The sequence below is a fragment of the Halictus rubicundus genome, chromosome 15 (genome assembly GCF_050948215.1).
Source record: "Halictus rubicundus isolate RS-2024b chromosome 15, iyHalRubi1_principal, whole genome shotgun sequence".
Classification (NCBI taxonomy): Eukaryota; Metazoa; Arthropoda; class Insecta; order Hymenoptera; family Halictidae; genus Halictus; species Halictus rubicundus.
Window position 1 is genome coordinate 1,243,027 of NC_135163.1, and position 22,787 is coordinate 1,265,813.

Sequence of the window (22,787 nt, forward strand, 5' to 3'; positions counted from 1 at the left end):
TTCAATAGATTTGCCAGAAATACTAGACAGTGACGACACAGACGATACCTTCTTAACACCGAATAAAACACAACAAACACTTACAGATTACTCATCAGAAGATACAACCATTCTTGAACAAACACACAATCGCACACAGTCAGATAATGATGACATAGACAACCAGAGTTTATACAATAGATTAGGAAACCTAATACGTGGACCGAATTCTAAGGAGGGAGATACACGTATGGCCACACATTCATCTAACATTCAAATAAAAGAAACAATAGTACCAGAACCAGCTTTACCACAGTTCAATAGTAAAAACATTAGCAACACCCGAGAAAATTTGACATACAGACCAGGAAATTATGTGCATTTTATTCCAACAGATTGTAAATTGGCTACACCATTAAATAGACTATTGGTAGATCTAGGAATATTAAACACGGAGTTCCTTAAAAGTAATAGATTAAAAATAGGTCAGATTCTGGTTAGCAAAAAAGGAAAGCACGTGATATTCAGCGTAGTAATTAAAAAGAATTATTTTGACGAACCAACAATAGAAAACTTGGAGATAGCATTAGAAAACTTAAAACATAAACTGTCACAGTTAAATTTAAATTCATTCCGGATATCGCAAACGGATGAAATGCTAGGGAAAGTACCGCAAAACAAGTTAAAGCGCATATTAGCAGATATTTTAGACGAAAGCGAAATAACAGCAACCATTTGTCAGGGAAACATCCAAATACCACCTAAGGAATATAGGGAACAAATAATGACTGAAATGCATTCGAGCCTAATAGGAGGACACAAGGGTGTCACTAAAACCTACAATAGAATTAGGGAGAGATTTTATTGGCCGAACATGCGCGAAGAAATAAAACGATTTATTCGTTCGTGCGATAGTTGCCAAAATAAAAAGTTGGTCCGTTCCAAAATACGCGAGCCCATGTTGATAACGGATACTTCCGCAGAGCCGTTTGAGAGGGTAGCGTTGGATACAGTAGGACCATTACCAACAACTCCCAATGGAAATAGGCATATATTAACAATGCAAGATAATTTAACAAAATACTGTATAGCAGTTCCCGTTCCTGACATTAGAGCTAAGACAATCGCGCACGCTTTAACGAACCATTTGATATTACAATATGGTACTCCTAGAGCAATATTGACAGACAGAGGAACAAGTTTTCTGAATAAGGTTATTCAAAAATTGACGAGGATTTTCAAAATCCGACATTTTATGACGTCTGGTTATAGACCACAAACGAATGGAGCATTAGAGAGAAGTCATATAGTATTAACAGAATATATTAGCCACTATGTAGATAAATATGACGATTGGGATAGGCTAGTACCGTTTGCAATGTTTTCGTACAACACTTCGGTACATGAAGCGACCAATTTCACACCTTATGAATTAGTGTTTGGAAAGGTTGCTCGTTGTCCGAGTTCGTTCCCAGAGGACGAAAGACTGCCTACATATAATACTTATCTTTCTGATCTAATTGTTCGATTAAACGAGATGCATACAATAGCGGCAAAGAATCAGAATGAAGCCAAAGAAAGATCTAAAGGTTACTACGATAAGAAGGCGCGACCGTTCCGTGGGAAAATAGGGGACATGGTACGCGTCATAATCGAACCGCGAGCTGGAAAATTCAGCGATCGTTATCGGGGACCATATAAAATTGTTGGAATTTTAGCAAAAAACAATGTTATTTTAGAAGACGATAACGGAAAGCAATTTACCAAACACATAGATAAATTAAAGTTATAAACTGATTAACGCTGAAAGAGAGAAACACGTTAATGTTTAAAGATCTATTATTGTTCACTTTTCAAATTTTAACGAATGAGACGCATTAACGCAGCCGGCGCTTGTGCAACGATGGGCCCGACTGGCGAATTGCGTTAGCATTTTAAGCAAACATTAATAATTATTGTAATAAGTTACAGACCAACTTAGGTTAAGCTACATCCTCGGATGGGTACAACCAATTGTAAGGTTAAATAAACCAGACTGTGGACATAACTGACGTGTGACATAAACAACTACTCATTGCGATGCGATGTGGATGCGAACCGCTGCCATTTGGCGCGAGGAAACATTATTATTTATATGTTGTGTTGTCTCCTATAGTATTTACACGTACTTACACCAACATTGTAACCATAGGATTATATTGATAACTATGGAGCCACAACCAGGGTGCAGCTCAGGGACAGCAGGAGAAGGAAGGAGGTTGCTGATACTGAGACTGGCTAACTATACTAAGAAGGAGGATTTGATGAAAGTCTTCCGACCACATGGGGCAGAGCATGCGGTAGTCCTGAGGAAGCCCACAGGCAATCAGGCATTTCTGACCTTCGGAAACCCGGAACAGGCCAAGAAGCTGGTGGGACAGGATTTTGTCATACACAAAAGAAAGCTGAGGATCCGACCTGCGGACCCATGGCACGAGGCAAAGCTCATAGCGCCACGACCATCAGCAGATCCATTTCCGGGCCTAGATTTAACGGACAAGATACCCTTACCGTTGGATTGTATAGCAAAAATAGCGTCGTATTTACAATTTCAAGACAGGGCCGCGCTAGAGTTAGTATCAACAAGGTGGCGAGAGGGGACCCTTGCGTCATATAGCTCGATTAAGCGTTTAGATATAACGGATTGGCGTTGGCCGCACGGTTGGCATGGGAAGACGGTTAGTATGAGCGCCTTACGTTGGTTGCTGCGTAGAACAGCGCAGCATATAACGGTAATAATGGTTAATGATGAGAGCATCTCGAGATTGTTACAACCGCAAATATTAGCTATATTAGTGAAAGAGTGTCCAAACCTTTTACACTTAGATTTTACGGCGTCAACCGTGCGGCCATCGGCAATTAGAAATCTGGTGGAGGTTGCGAGTAAATTAGAGAGTATCACGTTAGGAAAATCGCAACCGCCAGTAGAGCCCGAATTAGCGCAGGTGTTCGAAAGAGCTAAAGGGTTGAAGTCACTTGAACTCTCCGGGACGGTATTAGGTGGAAAAGCATTCCGTCATTTGAATCCGGGACTAAGTCATTTTAAATTAGACCGTTGTATTGGAATTACAGCAGAATACTTGATAGATACGATAAAAACATTACAGAATTGGATTTCCTTAGAGTTGACATTGCTACAGACACTGACGGACGATACGATACTCACTACATTATGTAACAATAGAGGCCTGCAACAATCTTTAAAAATCCTTAAGATCCATGCGCTGACCTTCGCCGAAGCCCAGTTGCACCCGAATGAAATGGACATTCAGCTTCATATGGAAGAAGGAGAATTCGTGGAAATAGACCTAGGGCCAGTAAATCCGGCATTGCCCATATTTCGTGTAATGCGAGAGATCGTCCACCTATCACTAACTTTTTGCGGTTGGGTGACGGTGGACACGGTACGCGTAATCAGCGCAAACCTCTCACGAATCACACACTTAAATTTAAGTGGGTGTACCAATATAAGAGGAGAGGCTGCCCTCGATTCATTAATAAATCTAGAGGAATTAGAGGTCCTGGAAATTAATAATTTATATCCAGAAGTGCCAGGGTACGCGTTGGGGTCACTAAAAGGACTAAAGGAGGTGCATTGCAGGTCAAATCCATTAATCAGTAGCGAAGACATTTGTAGAGTGATTAGGAACTGCTCGTATATAGGAATCATTGATGTGGAAGGCTGTAAGAAAATAGATAGGGTAGTATTAACATGTGCATACAGTACAGTAAGAGCATCGCATAGAGTACAGACACTGCGTATGTTTATGGCGGATACTGCAGTTAGCAGGTATACGAAATATAAGAAGAACGCTCGCGTCCAGGTCTTTTTCGACCGCCGTTTTGAACCACTATTTCCTTAAAGTAAGCTCCGGTTAGGCACAAAAATGTATAGTTGTATGTTACATCATCGAGGACGACGATGACTTTAAGGAGGGAGGACTGTTACGTTCCGAACAATTATTGTTTGGGGTTTCAAATCGTCGGTAACACCGTGGTTGATAATTCTAGGAATTGTGGGATCTCCCTAATTGATCACAGTGTTGCCTTTGACGATGTATAATATTTTGGTTTATTTCGCGTTGAATGTATTTAAGTAACGAATACCCTTCTTGGAATCAACGCCGTCCGGAAACGTTTATATCTTAGATTTAGTATTTAGTTTAGGTATAGGCAGAGCTGACGGCGTCCCGTTCGTCACCTTGTTTATTGTTTCGCGTCCTCGCCAGTCGGGCCGTGGGCATTAAGCGGTTATCCCAACGGTCGAGGAGAGGCTAGTCGCGTGGTGTTGGGCGTGCGAACAAAGGGCTGTGCTCGGTAATTCTTTGCAATTGTGGGGTCACCCTAACTGAGCACACCGAGCGTTCGGCGCGGGTATAGTGACCGTCCTAGGTCCTTTTTGTTTACCGTAGCTTCGCCGTTCGACGACCGTTGGAGAAGAGTGCGTGAGCGAGAGGAATGTTGTGCGTGAGTGAGAAGAATGCGTAACGCGCGTGATTGGGCTGTCGAACTAAGACCCAAATCTAATTGGTTAGGCGCGAAGGGAGGGGAGCCGGTCAGCGGGCCGAGCTAGCCGAAACCTAGCGAAGAATTGTCCTTCTTCGATGTACAAGCGCGAGGTGCGTGTCGATAGAGCCGTAAACTCGTTAAGACAGAGTTCGTTCAGGGTTTTCTTTGTGTCGCCCGGGCGAAAGTCTGGGTTTCCGTTAATTAGTTATAGTTTCTTTTATTCTATTAGTCTTGCCGAGCCCGTGTGCTCGTAGTTGTTAAGTTCCAGTTTTAATATTGTATTTTTATTCGTAAAGTCTTAGTTTCCGCGCTAGTCTCTCTTTTGAGCGTTTGTAACGGTTTTCTCTTGTCTTCTAGTTACAGGTTGTATACCGAGAATTATTCTTTGTTCAGCGTTTTAATTGCGTTGTTTTGTTGTTACGAGAGGCTGTGATTTTGGTAAGCTATTTTGTTATCCGTTTATATTGTTATCATTTGTTATTTTTACTTGTCTTTTGAGAATATACATTTGTTACTGCGTGGTCACTCAATTAGTTGTGTCGATCCATAATATTCCTATCGAACCCGCGTTTCTTTAAATCCGGACAGCTTGTAGATCCCGCGCTCTCGGGTTAGATCGTGCTTTCTTCCGAGAGACCGCGTAGCCGTCACAGTCAGTTTCTATTTATCTATCCAGCTTTACTTATAAATTACTAATGGTGGTGTATTCTTCTTCTATTAGTGAGAAAATAAACATGCTGACGACAACAGTATGCGATGTTTAGCCGAAACGTGGTGGTAAATAAACGCATTGTTAGTCAATGATAGAACAAGCTTAAAAATAGAGATGACAGTCACAAATGAAGAACGTGGTCAATCACAAAATACAATTTTTACCGTAGTATAATCGAAAAACTTAGTTGACGATAGAATACTATGATCAGAATGGAGCTTACTTAACACTAGGTTTACGGAGCATTAAAAGTGAGTATTTTACATTACTTTATAAAAATAAGAGGAATGTGTCTATCCAAGTTTTCAGCCATTTTTTAAATAATATATACCTAAGGAAATAAGTTTATTGAGTAATTCTACGTAGATGGATCTTCACAATTACAATAATCGTAAATTAAAAATATTAGAACCCGTCATTTTGACCGGTCCCGTAAACCTAGTGTTAAATCGATAAGTTTTATTTCGAGAAAAGTCATGTTTGTTTAAAGTTTAAAGTAACGACTAATAAATAACGAGTTAACATAACAGCTGTGAATTTTAAGAGCGGCACAGGCACATCTGATATTTGTAATTCCAAGAATTACCGATTGTTTTCTTTCTCCAGCTTGCTCACCTCGGAAAAAGTATGAAGGTGGAGCAAGAATTATAGACAAGAGGGAGCTAATCCACTTGACTTTTATGAGTCTTTGCGGATTTAAAGAGCAGCCGAAGACGATAAATACTCCTATCTCTTTTTCAAAACTTCCTGTGTCTACAAGGTGCCTATTTCGTATAAACACGCCACAACTTTGCTGCTTTATGGCACAAGCCGGCGCAAAATGTATTTCTGTTTCTGCTTCGAAAAACCCGAAGCATTATTACTAGGGGTGTGCGAGAACCCGAAAATATTGGGAACCCGATGGTCGGGCTGAGTCGGGTCGGGTCAGGTCGTGTTGGGTACCCGAAAATGTCTGTTTCTGCTTCGAAAAACCCGAAGCATTATTACTAGGGGTGTGTGAGAACCCGAACATATCGGGAACCTGATGGTCGAGTCGAGTCGGATTCAGTCGGGTTCCCGAAAATTTCGAGATCCCGAAAAAATCAGGTTTCCCGAAAATTTTGACATTCCCGAAGGAATCGGGTTTCCCGAAAATATCGAGAAACCGGTCGCCCGTTTTTCGAACTACTCTGCAGTGCTGTATAGTAGCGTACAAAATATGTAAATACACAGTCACACATTTATTTATTACATGATTAATACGAATATAAATGGTTAGTGGTTTCTCGGAATTTTCGGCAATCCCGGCTTTTTCGGGTACCCGTCCCGATCCCGAAAAAATGTGTTCCCGATCCGACTCGTTATTTCGGGTCCCCGCGTACCCCTAACTATTACTAGATTGCGGACTTTATGAATTTAAGGAAAACATTAGTGAAATTTAAAACAGTGAAGAGATTACAAAAATTTTAGAATGTCGGTATATTATTTCCAACTGTAAAAAATTTCTAAAAAACAAAAGAATGATATTTGTATTTGGTTTTTATTTCCTAGAATCGACGAAGAAAATGTTGCATAAAGATCCGCAGTGTAATTATTACTTGTGTCCCGGATCTGTTACATTCGGGCATGCGTATCAAACTGGCCGGGCGTTCGACGGGTTGATCAAAATATCGTTACTAAATGCTTTATTTCTCTGCGCGCCGGGATCGCTAATACTCTATCAAGAATTCCCAGCCACTCGAATTACGTTCAATTTGCGTGTCACAACATGCGGACGCGGTTCCCGTTCGTATGTCAAACGTCGAAATCGGTCGGGTCCGTTTAATTTATATCAATCACATTTGGCGAACACTCGTTCCTGTCGACGGGAATAATCGTTAAATTTCCCAGCCGCCCCGGTAAACATCTCTCAGCGACCAATTTCCGCTCGCGGAATCGCTCGGGGATCGCAGCGAGCGTCGCTGATTCAATTTCGGCCAACGCGAAGTTGCAACGGCAACAATGTTCCCGCGCTGGGCTTCCTTATCAGCCTGATTCGATTCGTCGGGGCCTTCGATATCGCGAGGGTTTCGGGACGCGACAACTGTCACCGGCGAAAAAAACGGGCTCGGCTCGCCTCGTTTCGCGATCATCGGGACTTTATTACGCGCGGGTCCCGCCGCGCCCAATTTTACCGATTGTGTTGCGTGCTCGTTGGTACTTCCTTGCCGTCCCGCTGATTGCTCTGTAACCGATAATTGGCCCGTCGTTTATTGCTCTTCGACATCCCGACCAAGACAATTGGTCGGCCGTCTGTGTTCATTGCTCATAGAAACAAAGGCTACGAAGTGACTTTTAAGAACTTTTTTCGGAATAACTATTTAATATCAGAGTTGTGCTAATTTAATTACATTGTCATTCAATTACACAATTGAATTACATTGTATTTGAATTATATAGTAATTCAACTACGTCGTAACTGAATTACATAATTCAAACCTTTTGATTAGTTCAATTATTAATTATTTTCATCAGATGTTTAATTGAAATACAATATCATTAAAATACAGCTTTCCAAATTATAGCCCAGAACTTTGAAGAAGTGCAACATATTTTTATGTTTTTCTTTTATATACAGTCCCGGAGAAAATGATAGCACATGCGTGCTATCTTTAATTTCTTGAAAATTACTTAGCATTTCTGAATGTAATACATAATATCATAATTGTTACAATCTGGAGAGACGAAACATGTTAGTAAATAAGGTTGACCTCGCTAGCTTTCTGAGCAAGCAGAAAAAATGAGCTGTTTGTTTTGAAAATGGCTTAAGTCCACTTATACTTAAATTGGGATATTTAAGGATTTGTGTTTCAATAAAATTAAAAATATACCCTATAGGATACCAATGTGTCATACTGCTTAAGCGTATCTAAAAGAATTAAATTTACGGTTCCTATTAAAATAATAGCAATTATTAAGTGAAAATGGAGTTAAGCCACTTTCAAAGTTAACAACCAGATTCGTTACAAAATTTGAAAGAGCCCAAGTCCATTCGACATAATTTAAAATGCTTCAAATTGAAAAAACAATACTCAATTTACTTTATATATCTCTACAACACTTCAAAAACACAATTTATGTAATTCAGGACATTTTCTAACTACATAAATTACATCACAATTTACTGCTGTAAGTCCATCATGTTCTTGTATTTCGCTGTTGTAATTGGTCTTATATTTTTGTAAAGTGGTGTTAATACGTGGTAATAAATGCAGGATTTTAAACTTTGCAATCTCATCCATTGATATCTTATAGAAAATTGTATATCTCTCGAAAAACGCATCCAGCATATTTTTAACCAATTTATTGTTTCTTCGTTAGAATTTTTTACCCTTTTAAAAATTGCGTCCTCCAAAAATTTGGCTTATATGAAATCCTCTCGTTTCATTTCATTTAGAATAAAGTTATTACCTTTCCGGCACTTTTTGATAATGTCCTTCGGAGATAACACGCATGTGCTATCATTTTGTCCGGGACTGTAATTCAACTACGTCGTAACTGAATTACATAATTCAAACCTTTCAATTAATTCAATTACTAATTATTTTCATCAGATGTTTCATTGAAATACAATATAATTAAAATACAGCCCTCCAAAGTATAACCCAAGACTTTGAAGAAGTGCAACATATTTTTATGTTTTTCTTTCATATACTTGTTTGCTGTCTATGTGGCGTATTTTCTATTCTTCGTCCACGTTCATAATACGTAACGCTATTTTCTGTAAATTAATTACAAAGTATTTTATAATTGTACTCCAATTGATCTGAATTATAAATTACAATATGACTGAATTACAATGTAATTCAATTACTTTGTAATTATAATTCCTGGAATAATTTAATTGTAATTCTGTACAACTTTGTTTGATACACGGGGCTAGACCTTTCGGAGATGTAAACAGATAGTCTTGAAGTAAGAGAGGTTTTTTTTCATTCAATTCTTCTTATTATTTATTGTACCGGGTGCAAAGAAATGTTTTGTATTTTTGTGCTGAAAGTTCTTCTATTTAATTTTACTGCCATGTTTGTACTTGCAACACTAGTTATGGAAAGTCTATTTTAGTAAAAACAACAGTTTTAGTTTCATGGTTTCTCCTATGAAAGAGTGACCCAAAAACGAACTTTCACCTCTGATATCTCGAAAACTAATTGTCAACATAAGTGGAACATTTGCACCGATTCGTGGCTTCATATAAGCTATCATTTGGCACAAAAAGTTCCAAAATTAAGGGACTCAAAACGGACTAAAAACTCCTCATTTATGGGTCACTCTTAGTTCCCGTACTTAAAGTTCTCCTATTCAGTTTCATTGCTACTTTTGTGCTTTAAATGTAACAATAGTTATAGAAAGTCTATTTCAGTAAGAATAACAGTTTTAACCCTTAACAGACCGCATATAAGCGCCATATAAGCGGCATGGCACTTTTACTTACTGGGTCCAATGCCGCGTATAATCATTTTGTTATCCTATTACTCTGAATATATATCAATAAATTTTCACTAAAATGTAAATATTTTCCTTTCTATACTTGATATAAAAATGTTGAGTCCACAGTTTCTCTTCGTATGAAAAATAGCTTGGACCTGGTGGGAAGTAAACTTGAAATACTTCCGGACCGTTAAGGGTTAACTTTCCTAATTTCTCCTATTATATTTTATTCCTGTGCTTAAACTTCTCGCATTAAGTTTGCTATTTCTGAATTTTAAAGTTAGCAATAATGATGGAGAGTCTGTTTCGTCGGAGATCGATGGCCTGTCAAAAGTCCAATGTTGGTGTCTGCATTCCCTTTAAAAGAAAATTGCTCTGTTCTCCACTTCGCCGAGCATCGAAAGATACTCGGCGCCAGCATGGCTTGTGTGGAATCCATGCACCAAAATGGCAGTCTAATGAGAAACCGATATTGAACCGAGTTACTCGATTCCTCTGCCTATTCTCGGGAGATCGCTTTGTCTCTGGGATGTCTCTTGAACCTGTCTTGGCTGTCTGCCTATCTTAAGGCACTTTGTAGTGTCCTGGATGTACGAGCGACATCCTTGCCTGGATACGTAAGTGGAAATTTCCCTCTCGTATGTTACGATCTTCGCATTCTTTCCAGCGATTCAATAAACCACCCTCTAAAACGCACACTTTGCTTGTATTATACATTTTTACCGAATGTCACCAAGTAATTTACAGACGTTGCAATCGCATGAATTTTTATTCTCTGGTTTCAGTTCTAAATTTAAGAAAACGTACTTTAAACATTTCTCAACTTTTTGTTATGCTTGACTATCAACCATGTTGTACGTGGAAATTGTTGTCAATAAGCCGTGCAAGTATTGAGTAGTAATGAGTTCCATTCTAAATATTGCATACGATGAAAATAATACTTTTCAACTCTGAGCTACGTTTTATTTTGTACAGCCTGCAGAAGTTTGATAAAATAAGTATGAAATGGTAAGAAAATAATCTATCTATCTATCGATCTTTCTGTCTGGATTCTTTTACAACTAATTGTCAACAATTAGCACACGTTTCGATCATATTACAATAATTCTTCTAGAATTTATTTAAACTTAAAATACCTCTAAGATTAAATTCTTACAAGTGTATAAATACTATTCTTAATGTAAATACTATACTCTGGATTTGTAACATTAGCTTCCTAAATCCGGATGTTTCATATGCAACAACCTGATAATTAACTTGGACAATTTTTATTTTGTATAAAGGTGGACTCATACTGGATCCGGAAACGGCCATTTACTCGATTCAGTTGTGAAGCAAGCGACTATTTTCGAGCTGTCGGTTGAGGAGAAACTCGTTGCCTCGGAGGCTTCTGAAAAATCATTTGTGGTGCCGGTTTCCACAGCAAGTTCTCTAAGGGAAGTAGTAACGGAACGGGGAGTAGGAGCGAACCAAACCTCGAAAACATTGAATCAATGGTTGTCGTGATCCGCTTTGAACGAGGGAACACAGGGGGATTTATTGTCCTCACCTGGAACTCGACGCGGTACAGGACTGGAAACTTTCGGCGCAGCTCGCAGAGCTTAGGGAACTGGGAAAGCTCAGTGGGCGCGGACGGTAGAGTGGTGCTCATGCTGCTTCCAAGTTCCTCCGTGGCTGTGAACAAAAACGAGGAAGAAATTAATGTAGCGGACATTCGGTCTGTCGTTTCGCCGCGTGCCTCCGACCCTCTTTTCTAAATTCGCCCCGCTTTTCTTTCGCTCGCCGCCGGAAGTGTCTTCCGTCGCCATCTTGGCCACTCTCCGGGATATTAACGGAAGTCTGGAGGCTCCAAAAATCGTAAAAGTGCCAGATAGATTAAAAAAAGAAAATGCGAAGAAGAGAAATTTCATTGGACGAGGTCCGGGAAAGTTTGAAACATACTAGTGTTAAGTGGATATTTTTCAACGAAACTTATATTTTAAACAATCGGTGTGTTATCGCTAAGTCGCCGAATTTGTGTAGATCGAAACAATGCAAGCATTTAAAGACATTACAAAATAGTTTGTAATTCATTAAAATGATCTAAACGATAAATAAATTTCTATGTAGTTTTTGTATCGTGTAATCAATGCAGATCATTTTTAGTTTGTATACAAGTTCGCAGTCTAGTTACCGCAAGTGTGCCCAATATGTAAAATATTTATACAAGTGACTGCAATTTTTGTCACAAATGAACATATTAAATATAGGAAATACCGGGACACCCTATTTACTAATATCTTAGAAATAAAATAGTCCGTTTTATTGATTCATCATATTATTCTGAAAACATATATCATAAGCAATATTTATTAAACATTGATATTGATAAAATTTCATTTACTATATGTTTTCAGAATAATATGATGAATCAACAAAACGGACTATTTTATTTCTAAGATACCACATTAGTAAATAGGGTGTCCCGGAATTGTACAACCGTGGAGGAGTGATTCTGCATGAGAAAACAAGTAGAAAATATAGAATGAAATTTCCGAGAAAATCGAGTGAATCGTCTTGCGCGTCTGATCATAATCAACCAATTCTACTTCCTGCATATACTAAGGCACGCGAACCCGATGGATCTTTAAACTTGATTTGCTCAAGAACAAAGCCTCAAACAAAAATTATTTATTCTCCATTTTCGACTTATTTTCTCGTGTAGAATTATTCCCTTCACAGTTGCACGAGTATCCGCAATCTAATCATAGCATTTAACCGTTCGAATATCTCGGTTACGATAAGAGCCTTATCGAGCAAAGTAGTGCCATTCGAAAAATGTTTGTCCACAAATTCGCCGCGGATCGAAATGTCTTTCGGCAACTGGGCGTTAGCTTTCCCAGATATTACCAGTAGTTACCATAGAGAATGGAATTTCACGTCTGACACGGACTATCTATTACTACTGTCAGGAACTCGGCCAAGAGCGGTGCCTACGGGGAGAGGAAAAGTAAAAATTGTGTCGTTCCCTTGCCGTCCCTTTCCTCGAATACATCTTTATGCTAATACCCCCGGCATTTGCATTATGATATTTGCATTTTGTACTCAGTGTCACGTCGCGATCAATAAGACTCCGCGGCGGCGTTTCGAGTGACTTTAATGTTAATCGGAAAATGGAAAAATATGTCGGCCATCTTGTCCGATCGCGAATAACTCCAACTGTCCTTATAACGTCGATCTCGGGATATCGCGCACCACACGGATTATCGTTCGCGTGTCAATCATGCGAATTCCACGGGAAATTGTGTCAATTAGCATCGGCAAACGTTTCCATGTCAGAATTGTATGCACAGGGTTGATTAACAACGTCGAGCGCAATAACACGGCTACTGAAATGATTATTTAATAAATTTCTCGTTGTACCGGGAAGGGGGGGGGGGGCGTCGTAATGTATAGGTTCAAGTGAATCATGCATCATCCAATGACGTTCACGAGCTTCGTGAGTACGTTCACTAATAATGAGTGTTCTATGGGATTCAAAGGGTATAGTTGTATAAGGAGGTCAAAAGTGCCCCTAAACCAAATTGAATTTCCAATAAACTGTTCGATAGCTTATCCGAAGAAAATACTTTTTGCCAATTTTCAACCCTATATGTCGACATGGGGGGTAGTAATAGGGGGACAAGGAAAATCAGGTTTTCCCGTAATTTCTCTAATCCTTTTCAATTGAAAATTCTGAAAAAATTCAATCACATTTTAGCTACAAGAATGCAAACCTATACATTTTATCGGAATTTTCAATTGAAAAGGATAAGAGAAATTACGGAAAAACCTGATTTTTTTCGTCATCGCATTACTACCCCTCATGTCGACATATAGGGTTAGAAATTGGCACAAAGTAATTCCTTTGGATAAGCTATCGAATGGCCTATTGCAAATTCAATTTGGTTTAGGGGCACTTTTGACCTCCTTATCCGGCTATACCTACCCTTGTATCCTACTTTGCTAACACACGGATCGCATTTCTATGCGTTATCGATGCTCTGTATCAAACGTTGATTCTTATATGACATAAAAATGTATGGAAAGTTTACTTCAAGATTTGAGAGTTAACATCTCGCAATTTCACATTTCGTTAGTTTGCGTTAATATTGGATTAAACTGGGCAGCAGTGACCAATCAACAGACTATTCGGAGAATTAGCTATAGAACTACTAATAGCGAGGTTCGCGCAGCTTCAGGCGAAGTTTGTCGGCTGTGGTATATTTAATTCTCGCGATACTGACATTTTATACGCACCAGAAACAAAGAGAAGCAGAACATTTAAATTTAATTAATGTTACTCATTTATACAATTTTCATATACAGTTCGAAACAAAATGCTAGCCCATTTACACTGGCTCGCGAAAATCGGATTAAACGACCTCACTTTTTTTTGCAATTCGTTTACAGATTTATTATTTATTTATTATTTATTTATTTATTTATTTAGTAACGATGTGCAAATAGGATTAAAAAAAAATGTGATTGGAAGGAATTACGTGAGAGAATAAAGACGGCACTTTTTAAAACTTGTTTTGTATATCTATGTGATATCTACACTATGGTAATCTTTTGTACTAAAATGTTTTTAACATTCAAATTTGATAAATTCTGATCATCAGATGATGAGAGTCTAGCATTATGTTACAGGACACCGGGTTAAATACTGCACAACAGACTCATTCGCATACTAAGCGTTGCAAATGTAAACGTTTAGATACTTTCGCGAGGCACTATGTACGTTCAAATCGCGCGCTATTTCAGCTATATGTACAGAGTGTAGAGAAATGTTTGGTCTTCGCTACCATGACGTATTCTACATCTTCGAATCAATGCAGATCTGTAAAAAAATATATATTGACAATTATAATTATTTATTGACAGTAAAAAATTATATTTATTGACATAACACGTAGAATATAAAACAATAAAAAAAAAGATTAGACCTTGAAATGCAAGGTGAAGCACAATTCTGCGGCATCTTTTTTTTACAGATCGATCCGAAGATGTAGAATACGCCTATGGTGGCCAAGACCAATAATTTCTTCACACCCTGTACATACGTTCGGTCTCGCATAGTCGCGTTTACATTTCAACGATGAGAAAAACATTTGTCACACTCAGGTAAGCGTTACAGGCAAGCGGGTCAAAATGACCCGGCGTCCGTCGAGCGACGGGGTAAAACAATCGTGAAAATGAACGTTGCCGCCCGTTACCGGTCGCGTTTGTTTCCTTCGACGCACCCCTCGACGTGAAAAGGGAGCCCGCCACAAAGGATTTCCTTTGTTTCGTGATTGCTTTAATATGTATGAGCTTTTTTTACGCCCGGGAGGAACCGGAGGGGTGGGAGAGAGAACAGTTTTGTCTGTTCTTCTTTTAATTTCACGACCTGTTGGTCGGACGAGATTCACCGTTCTTTGCTGTTCCGTTGCGTGCGATGATTGCAGCGTTGTCGGGAATAGTTTGTTCAAATCTCGCGTTTTTCGTCATGTTTCTTTAACTATTTCGCACGAGGGGACGTGTACACTCTACAAAAGAAGGAATACTTTGTTCTACGTACAGTGAACCAAACATCGTTCTCTTGTTGTCTGGTTTTATTTGGTGGTAGTAGCCGCGCGTACTTCGTGTCCATTCAGTTCGAACACATATTTCCGCAAAACACGGTGTAATAAAGATTGTAGTAAAATATTTTACACTTTTTGAGTAACTTGGTGTATACAATCACCTAACGATTACATCTGAAATATCTTTGTTGTTTTTAAAGATACGTCAATTATCTTAAGGACAAGATGAATGCTTCAGTGTAGCTCGCACGATGCAATCAAAATATTTGTTTTTGTTATTTCCTTTTAGAAATCTCAGGGTCACCTTCATTTTTTTTAAGCGAGACCACCCCTTTTGAAACATTCAAGGTCACAGACAGAGGAAACGTATAAAATTTAAAGAGATTATTTTTGCTAAAAGATAAAGTATTGAATCCTATACGGAGATAAAGAGTCTTATACGTCTCCTCTGCCTGTGACCCTGAATGACCTTGAGTAATTATAGTCACTGAATTCCTAATGAAAGGAGCTATCATCGAGGGTGTTTAAAAAGGGGTGGTCTGGGTTAGGTCCGGGGTAGGTATTTTCCTCTCATATTTTAAATCTTTTACGTTTCCTCTGTCTGTGACCTTGAATCACCTCGAGTAATTATAGTCACAGAATTCCGAATGAAAGGGACTGTCATCGTAGGTGTTTAAAAGGGGGTGGTCCCGCTTATAAAAATGGAGCTGACCTTGAGATCTCTAAGAAAATATAAAACGATTTTAACCCCTTAAACATTTTCCTTAAAGAGAACGTTTAGTGCATCTACCTTCGACAGGTGATCGATCGATTACCTTTGGTATTTTGTTTTTAAATGATGAAAGTGTGTGTATTATTTTTCAACGGTTTAACGGAATACTTTTACAGGAAAATGTTGTAAACAATCTTCCTTTGAGGATCGTTTTATTTGAAATTTGAGAGCTGCGGTCCATCGGCTATTTCTACAAGGATATCGAGTTCGCCAATGGTGAAGATTTAAAGAGAACCGACCTTAATCATTAAACTCTCATTAGATTCAGCGCATGTCTGCGAAAGGTGCACGTCACTTCGACAAACGTTTCAAATCCATGAAATCAACGTTAATGAGTAAGCGTCTGTTCTTTGACACGACAATCGTATTACCTAAAGCGTGATTTCATTTTTATTGAAGGCAACTTTCAAACGACTGAAGCTTACGGTAATTAATATGTCACTACAAAATTTCGCTAATTGTAAGTGGAAATGAGGAAAACTCTTGTAATTTCATGATATAATTTTGAAATTAGGGTCATGTAGATGTAGATTGCAGGTATTTATGCAAACGTGACAGATTAATTTCTGGTTACTCACAATGCATTTTAATATATTTTCGTTGTTAATAATTTACGTTTCCCGTTTTAATTTGTCCCATGTTTTCGAGAAAGCCAAAATAAGTGGAATACCCTGTGTAGTAATCAGACATAAAGCGCATAATTATTAAATTGCGGAGAAGCTCTACACACTTAAACTTTTTAAAAAATATTAAAATTACAAAAATCTTCTTTTTTTAAACAATTCAAAAATTCACAACTTTATCAAATTCTATTGGATTATATAGTGTTTGGTGAAAATTTACAAGGATATCTCGCAGAACAGAATCGGGTGTTCAGATTGATTAACTTCAAATATATAAAGTTCAACGAATATAAAGAAGCAGTGCACTCGGTTTAAAGCGATAATGAATAAATAAATAAAGGAGCAGCGTCTCGCTTCTATTACTAAATAAATATCATAGATTCTTTAACGGTACTATCTGTCGCAAACGCAATTTACCTAGATTTCATAAGCAATTGCAATCAGCAGAACATTAATTTCAGGGAGAAGTGAAATTGAACACATTCCGGGAGGTATTGCGTTCGAACTTGTAGAATAATTTCCAACACGGTCTCTCGGCAATAAAACCGTCGATAAAGGTGGATCGCAATTAACAAACGGGCGGGTCTAATAATAGTAACGTCGCCATCGAATTTCGGGAGATACACAGTCGCGAGGTCGCGTTATTATTGTACAATAGAATCGTAGCGATAATCGGTAGCGCGGTGAAAGCCGACGGTGTCGGATTATCCGCTCAGCTGCAGCCGTCTGTTCGTGCAAAATGTCGCCATTTTGTGGCGTTCGAGGGACCGCGACGCGCAAAACCGGTATCGGTTCTTGCGGACAGAAAATTGGCGCGCAGCGCGCCGTGGGAAAATATGCTCCCGAGGCACGCTGAACTCCGCGAGAGGAAAGCAAATTTGCAGCGGTCTAGGTGACCTCGCCGATAAAAGCGGGATTACAACTCGAAATTTCGAGCGGAAAAACAAAACTATTCCAATTTCATTGCGCCCGAGTCCGGCTTTTATTTATTCCCTTGTAGAACTTGTAATTAATACGATTGCTCGCGAGCTTGAAAATAGTCGGAGCACTTTAAACGTTGCAAATGGAAAAAGTAGAACAAGACCGAGAAACACGTGCCACTAGAAACAATTCGTTCTTTAATAAAAACAATTAGAACGACGCAACATTCTAGGTGTGGTTATCACCGGATACGTGATAAATGGACTGCGGATTTTATGCTTTGATGACCAAAATGAGTAGGTCGAATTTAAAACTGTAAGAACATTAGAAGAATTTAAAAATACTCTTATATAATGTTCAATCTATTAAACATATTAAGAAAGAAATTAAATGTCTATTTCACTCCGGTTTGTTGCAATTCAGGTAGAACATTTTTATGTTGCATAAAGATCCGCGGTCTAGTAATAAAGCTTCTACGATAAACTAATTTATTCTAAACTATCAAAATTATACAGACCCTTTCGTGACAAGTGATCGATTAAATTTGATTATCGAAGCACACGTTATAATAAAATCCGTTCAAAATGTAAACAAATTCAACTTTTTCATTTTTATATGGTGAAACATATCAGTCACGTTTTGTGCTTGTTAGATTTAGTATTGAAATTGGAATGAAATCAAGATTCGTTTCGTTAGAAAGCTACGTTAGATTTCACAATTCCAATTACACTTGGAATTCGAAGTATAATTTCCAAAACAATATTTATTACGACAATTACAGATTCGATGAATGGTTGCGATTGTGCAAAAAAAAAAAAGCGAAATTAGTATAAATAATTCAAGGGCTTCGACGTCTTGAAAAGAATGCGAACAACGGCGCGTCGATGTTTACTTCCCGTGCCCCACTTTGGTCTGTTACTTATTGGGACGTGACAACGTAGTAGGAAGCTCATGAGATTTTATACTCTGCAAAGGATGTTTATGTGCATACACGGGGACAAAGTGACCCAGTTCCGAACAGTCTTTTAGCAAAATCGAGGAGCACATCCAAAACGATGATCTCCCACGGATAAAAACGGTTTAGAGCTGGCTGATGCTCCGGTGGAGGAATTACGTCGCCATGCGACCGCATAAAACTTGTTATTTACTCGGTGGTGCGGAAAAGGGTGCGCCATTCGATACCAACGCCCTAAAATAACAATTTTTCTCCGGTGGTTTTACAACACCCGGAACCGGCGACAATAGGAACGCGCATTCGCCGAAACTATGCGTCACGATTCGCACCAATTTCACATCGAATGAGCCGCGTAAGCTTCGCCCAAAGAAAGCGATAACGACGCGAATGATTTTAACTTCTCGGCCGATTGCTCGTTCTTTGCGAGCGCAAATCAGCCGTGTAATCATCGTGTTCCCCGTGCCGTACATTAACGGCGATAATTGGTCGTTCGCTCGAGATAGAACGCAACATTTTGTAATTCAATAATGCGACTAACACTTTCCCTACGAAACGCGTGAATCTCGGATCGATTTCATTGTGTTCAACGTCGAGCAGGATGCGAAAAGTCTGACGCACTCTGGCCCGCGTGAACATTAAAACAGACTGAAAATTATGAAAGTCGCGCGCGAACGAGCCGCGATAATATTTACGCGTTACGAGAAACCTTAGCGCGAAATGTGTGTGTAATTATAATTTTTTTCTTCCATGTACTGTGGCGTTAATGGTTGCTCGTGATACACGTCGTCTTTCACTTCGTTTCGGTTACGTATCTGTAGTTTGTTGAGACTTATGTTTATGTACATTTCGAGTTAAGTATACGCGTTATACGTATCTAAACTACCTAATGACTTAAGAAACTATATTTTCGGCGATTAAACGGAGAAGTTAAAGTATACTTACTTATGGACAAGGTCACAGTGTACGGTATCATTGAACTCGTCTTGACTTCACCTACAGTACTATGAAGTTCGATATACAGGGTGTTCATTTGAAAACCTTCCAGCCGAATATCTCGAAAAGTATGAAAGATGTTAAAAAAATGCCAAACACGTGTCCAAGGATTTCCAGGGGGAAAGAGGGAGGCAGTTTCAGTTTTTTATTTGGGTGGCGTTTTCAAGGTCATTTGAAGGCCAACTTTGCTTTTTCAAATGGAAACCTATATTTTTTATTGTGGAATCTTATTGTACGTAAAAAAACCAGCAATTTAAAGAGAAGTAGAGCGAGTCATGTTTATACTGCGAGAAAGTGTGTAATTTCTTTATGACTATAACAAATTTTCAAAATGTTCTCCGGTGTTTTCTAAACAATAACACGGACGATTCTCAAATTCTGAATGAACATTTTGTAAGGTATCTATTGGAATAGCTCTATATTCCTGTACAATTCTGCAACGCAAATCGTTGACGCTTTCTGGTTGTGTTTTATAAAAAACAGACTTTAAGTGTTTCCACAAAAAGAAGTCGACTGGAGTTAGATCTGGTGATTTTGGTGGCCTCTTCTACCGATTGATCTTAGTGGGAATCGATTGTTTAACCACTGGCGAACTGGTAACGTGTAATGCGGGGAGCACCATCACGTTGGAAGTACAAAAGTTCTTCATTTAACAAAAAATTGCCATTTTCATCTCTTTGGTTTTCAAGACTTTCTGTTATAAATGGATCAATGATGTCGTCCAGTAAATTTAAGTACAGATTGCCATTCAAATTCTCTTGGAAAAACGGAGGTCCTATAATAGCATTTCCTAAAATGCCTGCCCAAACATTTATTTTTTCCGGCCATTGAGTATCACTTTTTCTAATAAGATGTGGATTTTCGTCACTCCAATAACGACAGTTATGACGATTTACAGCATCGTTTAAGAAAAAATTGCATTCGTCACTAAAACAAATGTTTTTAATTAGATTAGGAGTGACGTTGATCATATTTGTTAATTGCTCTCAAAACTAAATCCGCCTTTTGATGCATCTGCATTTTATAAGGATGAAACTTGTAATGTTTAAGTAATTTGTGCACAGATCCTACTGATACACCAGTTACCATTGAAACTCGTCGAATTGAACTAGTGGGATTCACAGTAAACTGTCTTATAATTTCGATTTGATCAGCTTCTTTTATGAATTTTGGCTGGTTTCTTTTTAAACTTGTCACCAATCCTGTTTCCTTAAATTTTGCAACTAATTGTAACACGTACGTATGAGAAACATGAGTATCAGGATGTCTCTCATTAAACATAGCAGCAGTTCGACGAGCACACTCATCAGCTCCAGAAGTAAAATTTATTTCTATTCGTTCTTCTAAAGAATACACCATTTTATACAATTAATTGTACTACGATATAGTATCTCTTATTACGATGATTCACACTTGACTAAATAGTACAATCTTATATTGAAAGACAGACAACATAAACAAGAGATCAATAGAGGTCAATTTTTTTTGCAAACGGTACGTGCTAGTACAACTGGAAAACATCAACGATTTGCGTCAAAGAATTTTATACAATAATACACCTCGCTCTACTTCTCTTTAAATATCTCCGAAACTAGTGTGCGGATAAAAAAGTATTCGATGAAAATTGCTGGTCTTTTCACGTATAATCCCATAACAAATATATCCCATAATAAAAAATATAGGGTTTCATTTGGAAAAACAAAGTTGACCTTCTAATGACCTTGAAAATGCCAATAAAATAAAAAAATTGATACTGCCTCCATCTTTCCCCTTCGAAATCCTTGGACACGTGTTTTACACTTTTTTTGTATCTTTCATACTTTTCGAGATATTCGGCTGGAAAATTTTGAAATGAACACCCTGTATACAACGCCATTTAAAATTCTTCTGGTCTTTTAAAGACCTTGAAGACAACGACAATGAAAAATTGTTTATATTTCCTCTGTAACATTTTCTTCTATTTTCAATCTTAACGGGGGTATTTACTGTTTTTCGTGAAACGTAAACGTTTTTATACGTTGAATTACAAGTTCCGCAATTGTTGTTCGCCGTTTATATGTCGTAAGTTTATATCTCACGTGCGGCCGAACGTATTTACGTTGGAAGCTAATAAGAGTTTTTAGCCGAGGGTTGAAGAAACTTCGGAGGAAAGGGGCGATCGGACACGCAGGAGGTGGTAATTAGGGGAGAGGCGTCGATAGACTCGAGGAAGAAAGACTAACTCGCCGATGGGCCGATAGTGGGGTTTAATTAAATTCCTTGAGCTGTCTCTGGTGCCCTTAGGCGACGCTACTTCCGTAAGAATCTCTCCCGGTGATCGAAGACACGTGTCGGAGGTCGGGGCGCAACTGTGTCAAGGTAGGTTTCAACCCTGCCTGCATGGAACTTTCTCTCTCTCTCTCTCTCTCTCTCTCTCTCTCTCTCCCCTATAACACCCTCTCTCGGATTTTAAACTTGAAAGTCACCGCAGCATTCAGACCCGGTTAAACGACCTGCCCTCGCCAACTGAACTTTAGGAACGTTTGCTCTTTGTACCAGATCATCCACAGGTGCTACCCGAAAGTAATACTCCCCGATCTGCTCGGTTCGTTCCCTTATCTCGACAGTTCCTTCGCTGGCAATTCCCTCCGTTCCGCAGTTTGTAAAATGTCGGACTGTACATTCCCGGCAGAAAGTACTCGATCAAACAAATCGGACGTCCATCGTCATAATTACGACTGCGAGCAATTACGTGAAATATCAATTTTTATAAGTTCATTCGTAGAAAGCGAAATTGCACGAAAACATACGGGGTCGTAACGTAAATTCATTTGGTTGTCTTTAACATTAAACCTACCACCACCGATCAAAATGACCGGTTCCAGATTTTTTATTTTACAATTACTGAAATTATAAACATGATTTCGTGGAAATGATTAAATGAATATATTTAGTAGAGCATGTATTCTAATACGAACCGCACAAAATCCAAATAAATTTAATCTCGTCATTTTTATTAGTTACTTTTAAGGCTCGGTAGGTTTAGTGTTAATATCACCTTTTCATTTGTTGACACTATTAGAAGTAAAAAATCTAGTCACAGTTATTCGTTCTTTCAACAAGCAGGTTTGCGATTTTTCTGGGACGTTATCTGCCAGGGGTATCCTTCTTTCAAAATTTTTTTCTGTCTAGCTGTACTTTTCTATATGCATAAAAAATAAGTGAAAAATATATAGAATAAAATTTTGTCGTACGATGCTTTTGTCGAAGC

At 38.5% G+C, this 22,787-nt stretch overlaps 1 protein-coding gene across 1 annotated transcript in view; it reads right to left on the reverse strand.

Moving 5' to 3' along the window:
* The window catches only part of Ptp36e (protein tyrosine phosphatase 36E), a 172,771-nt gene that overhangs the window by 29,967 nt on the left and 120,017 nt on the right, over positions 1-22,787 (reverse strand). Inside the window, exon 3 of the mRNA XM_076801020.1 lies at positions 11,238-11,362. Coding sequence (XP_076657135.1) covers positions 11,238-11,362 — 125 coding nt within the window. The remainder of the gene's footprint in view (positions 1-11,237; positions 11,363-22,787) is intronic.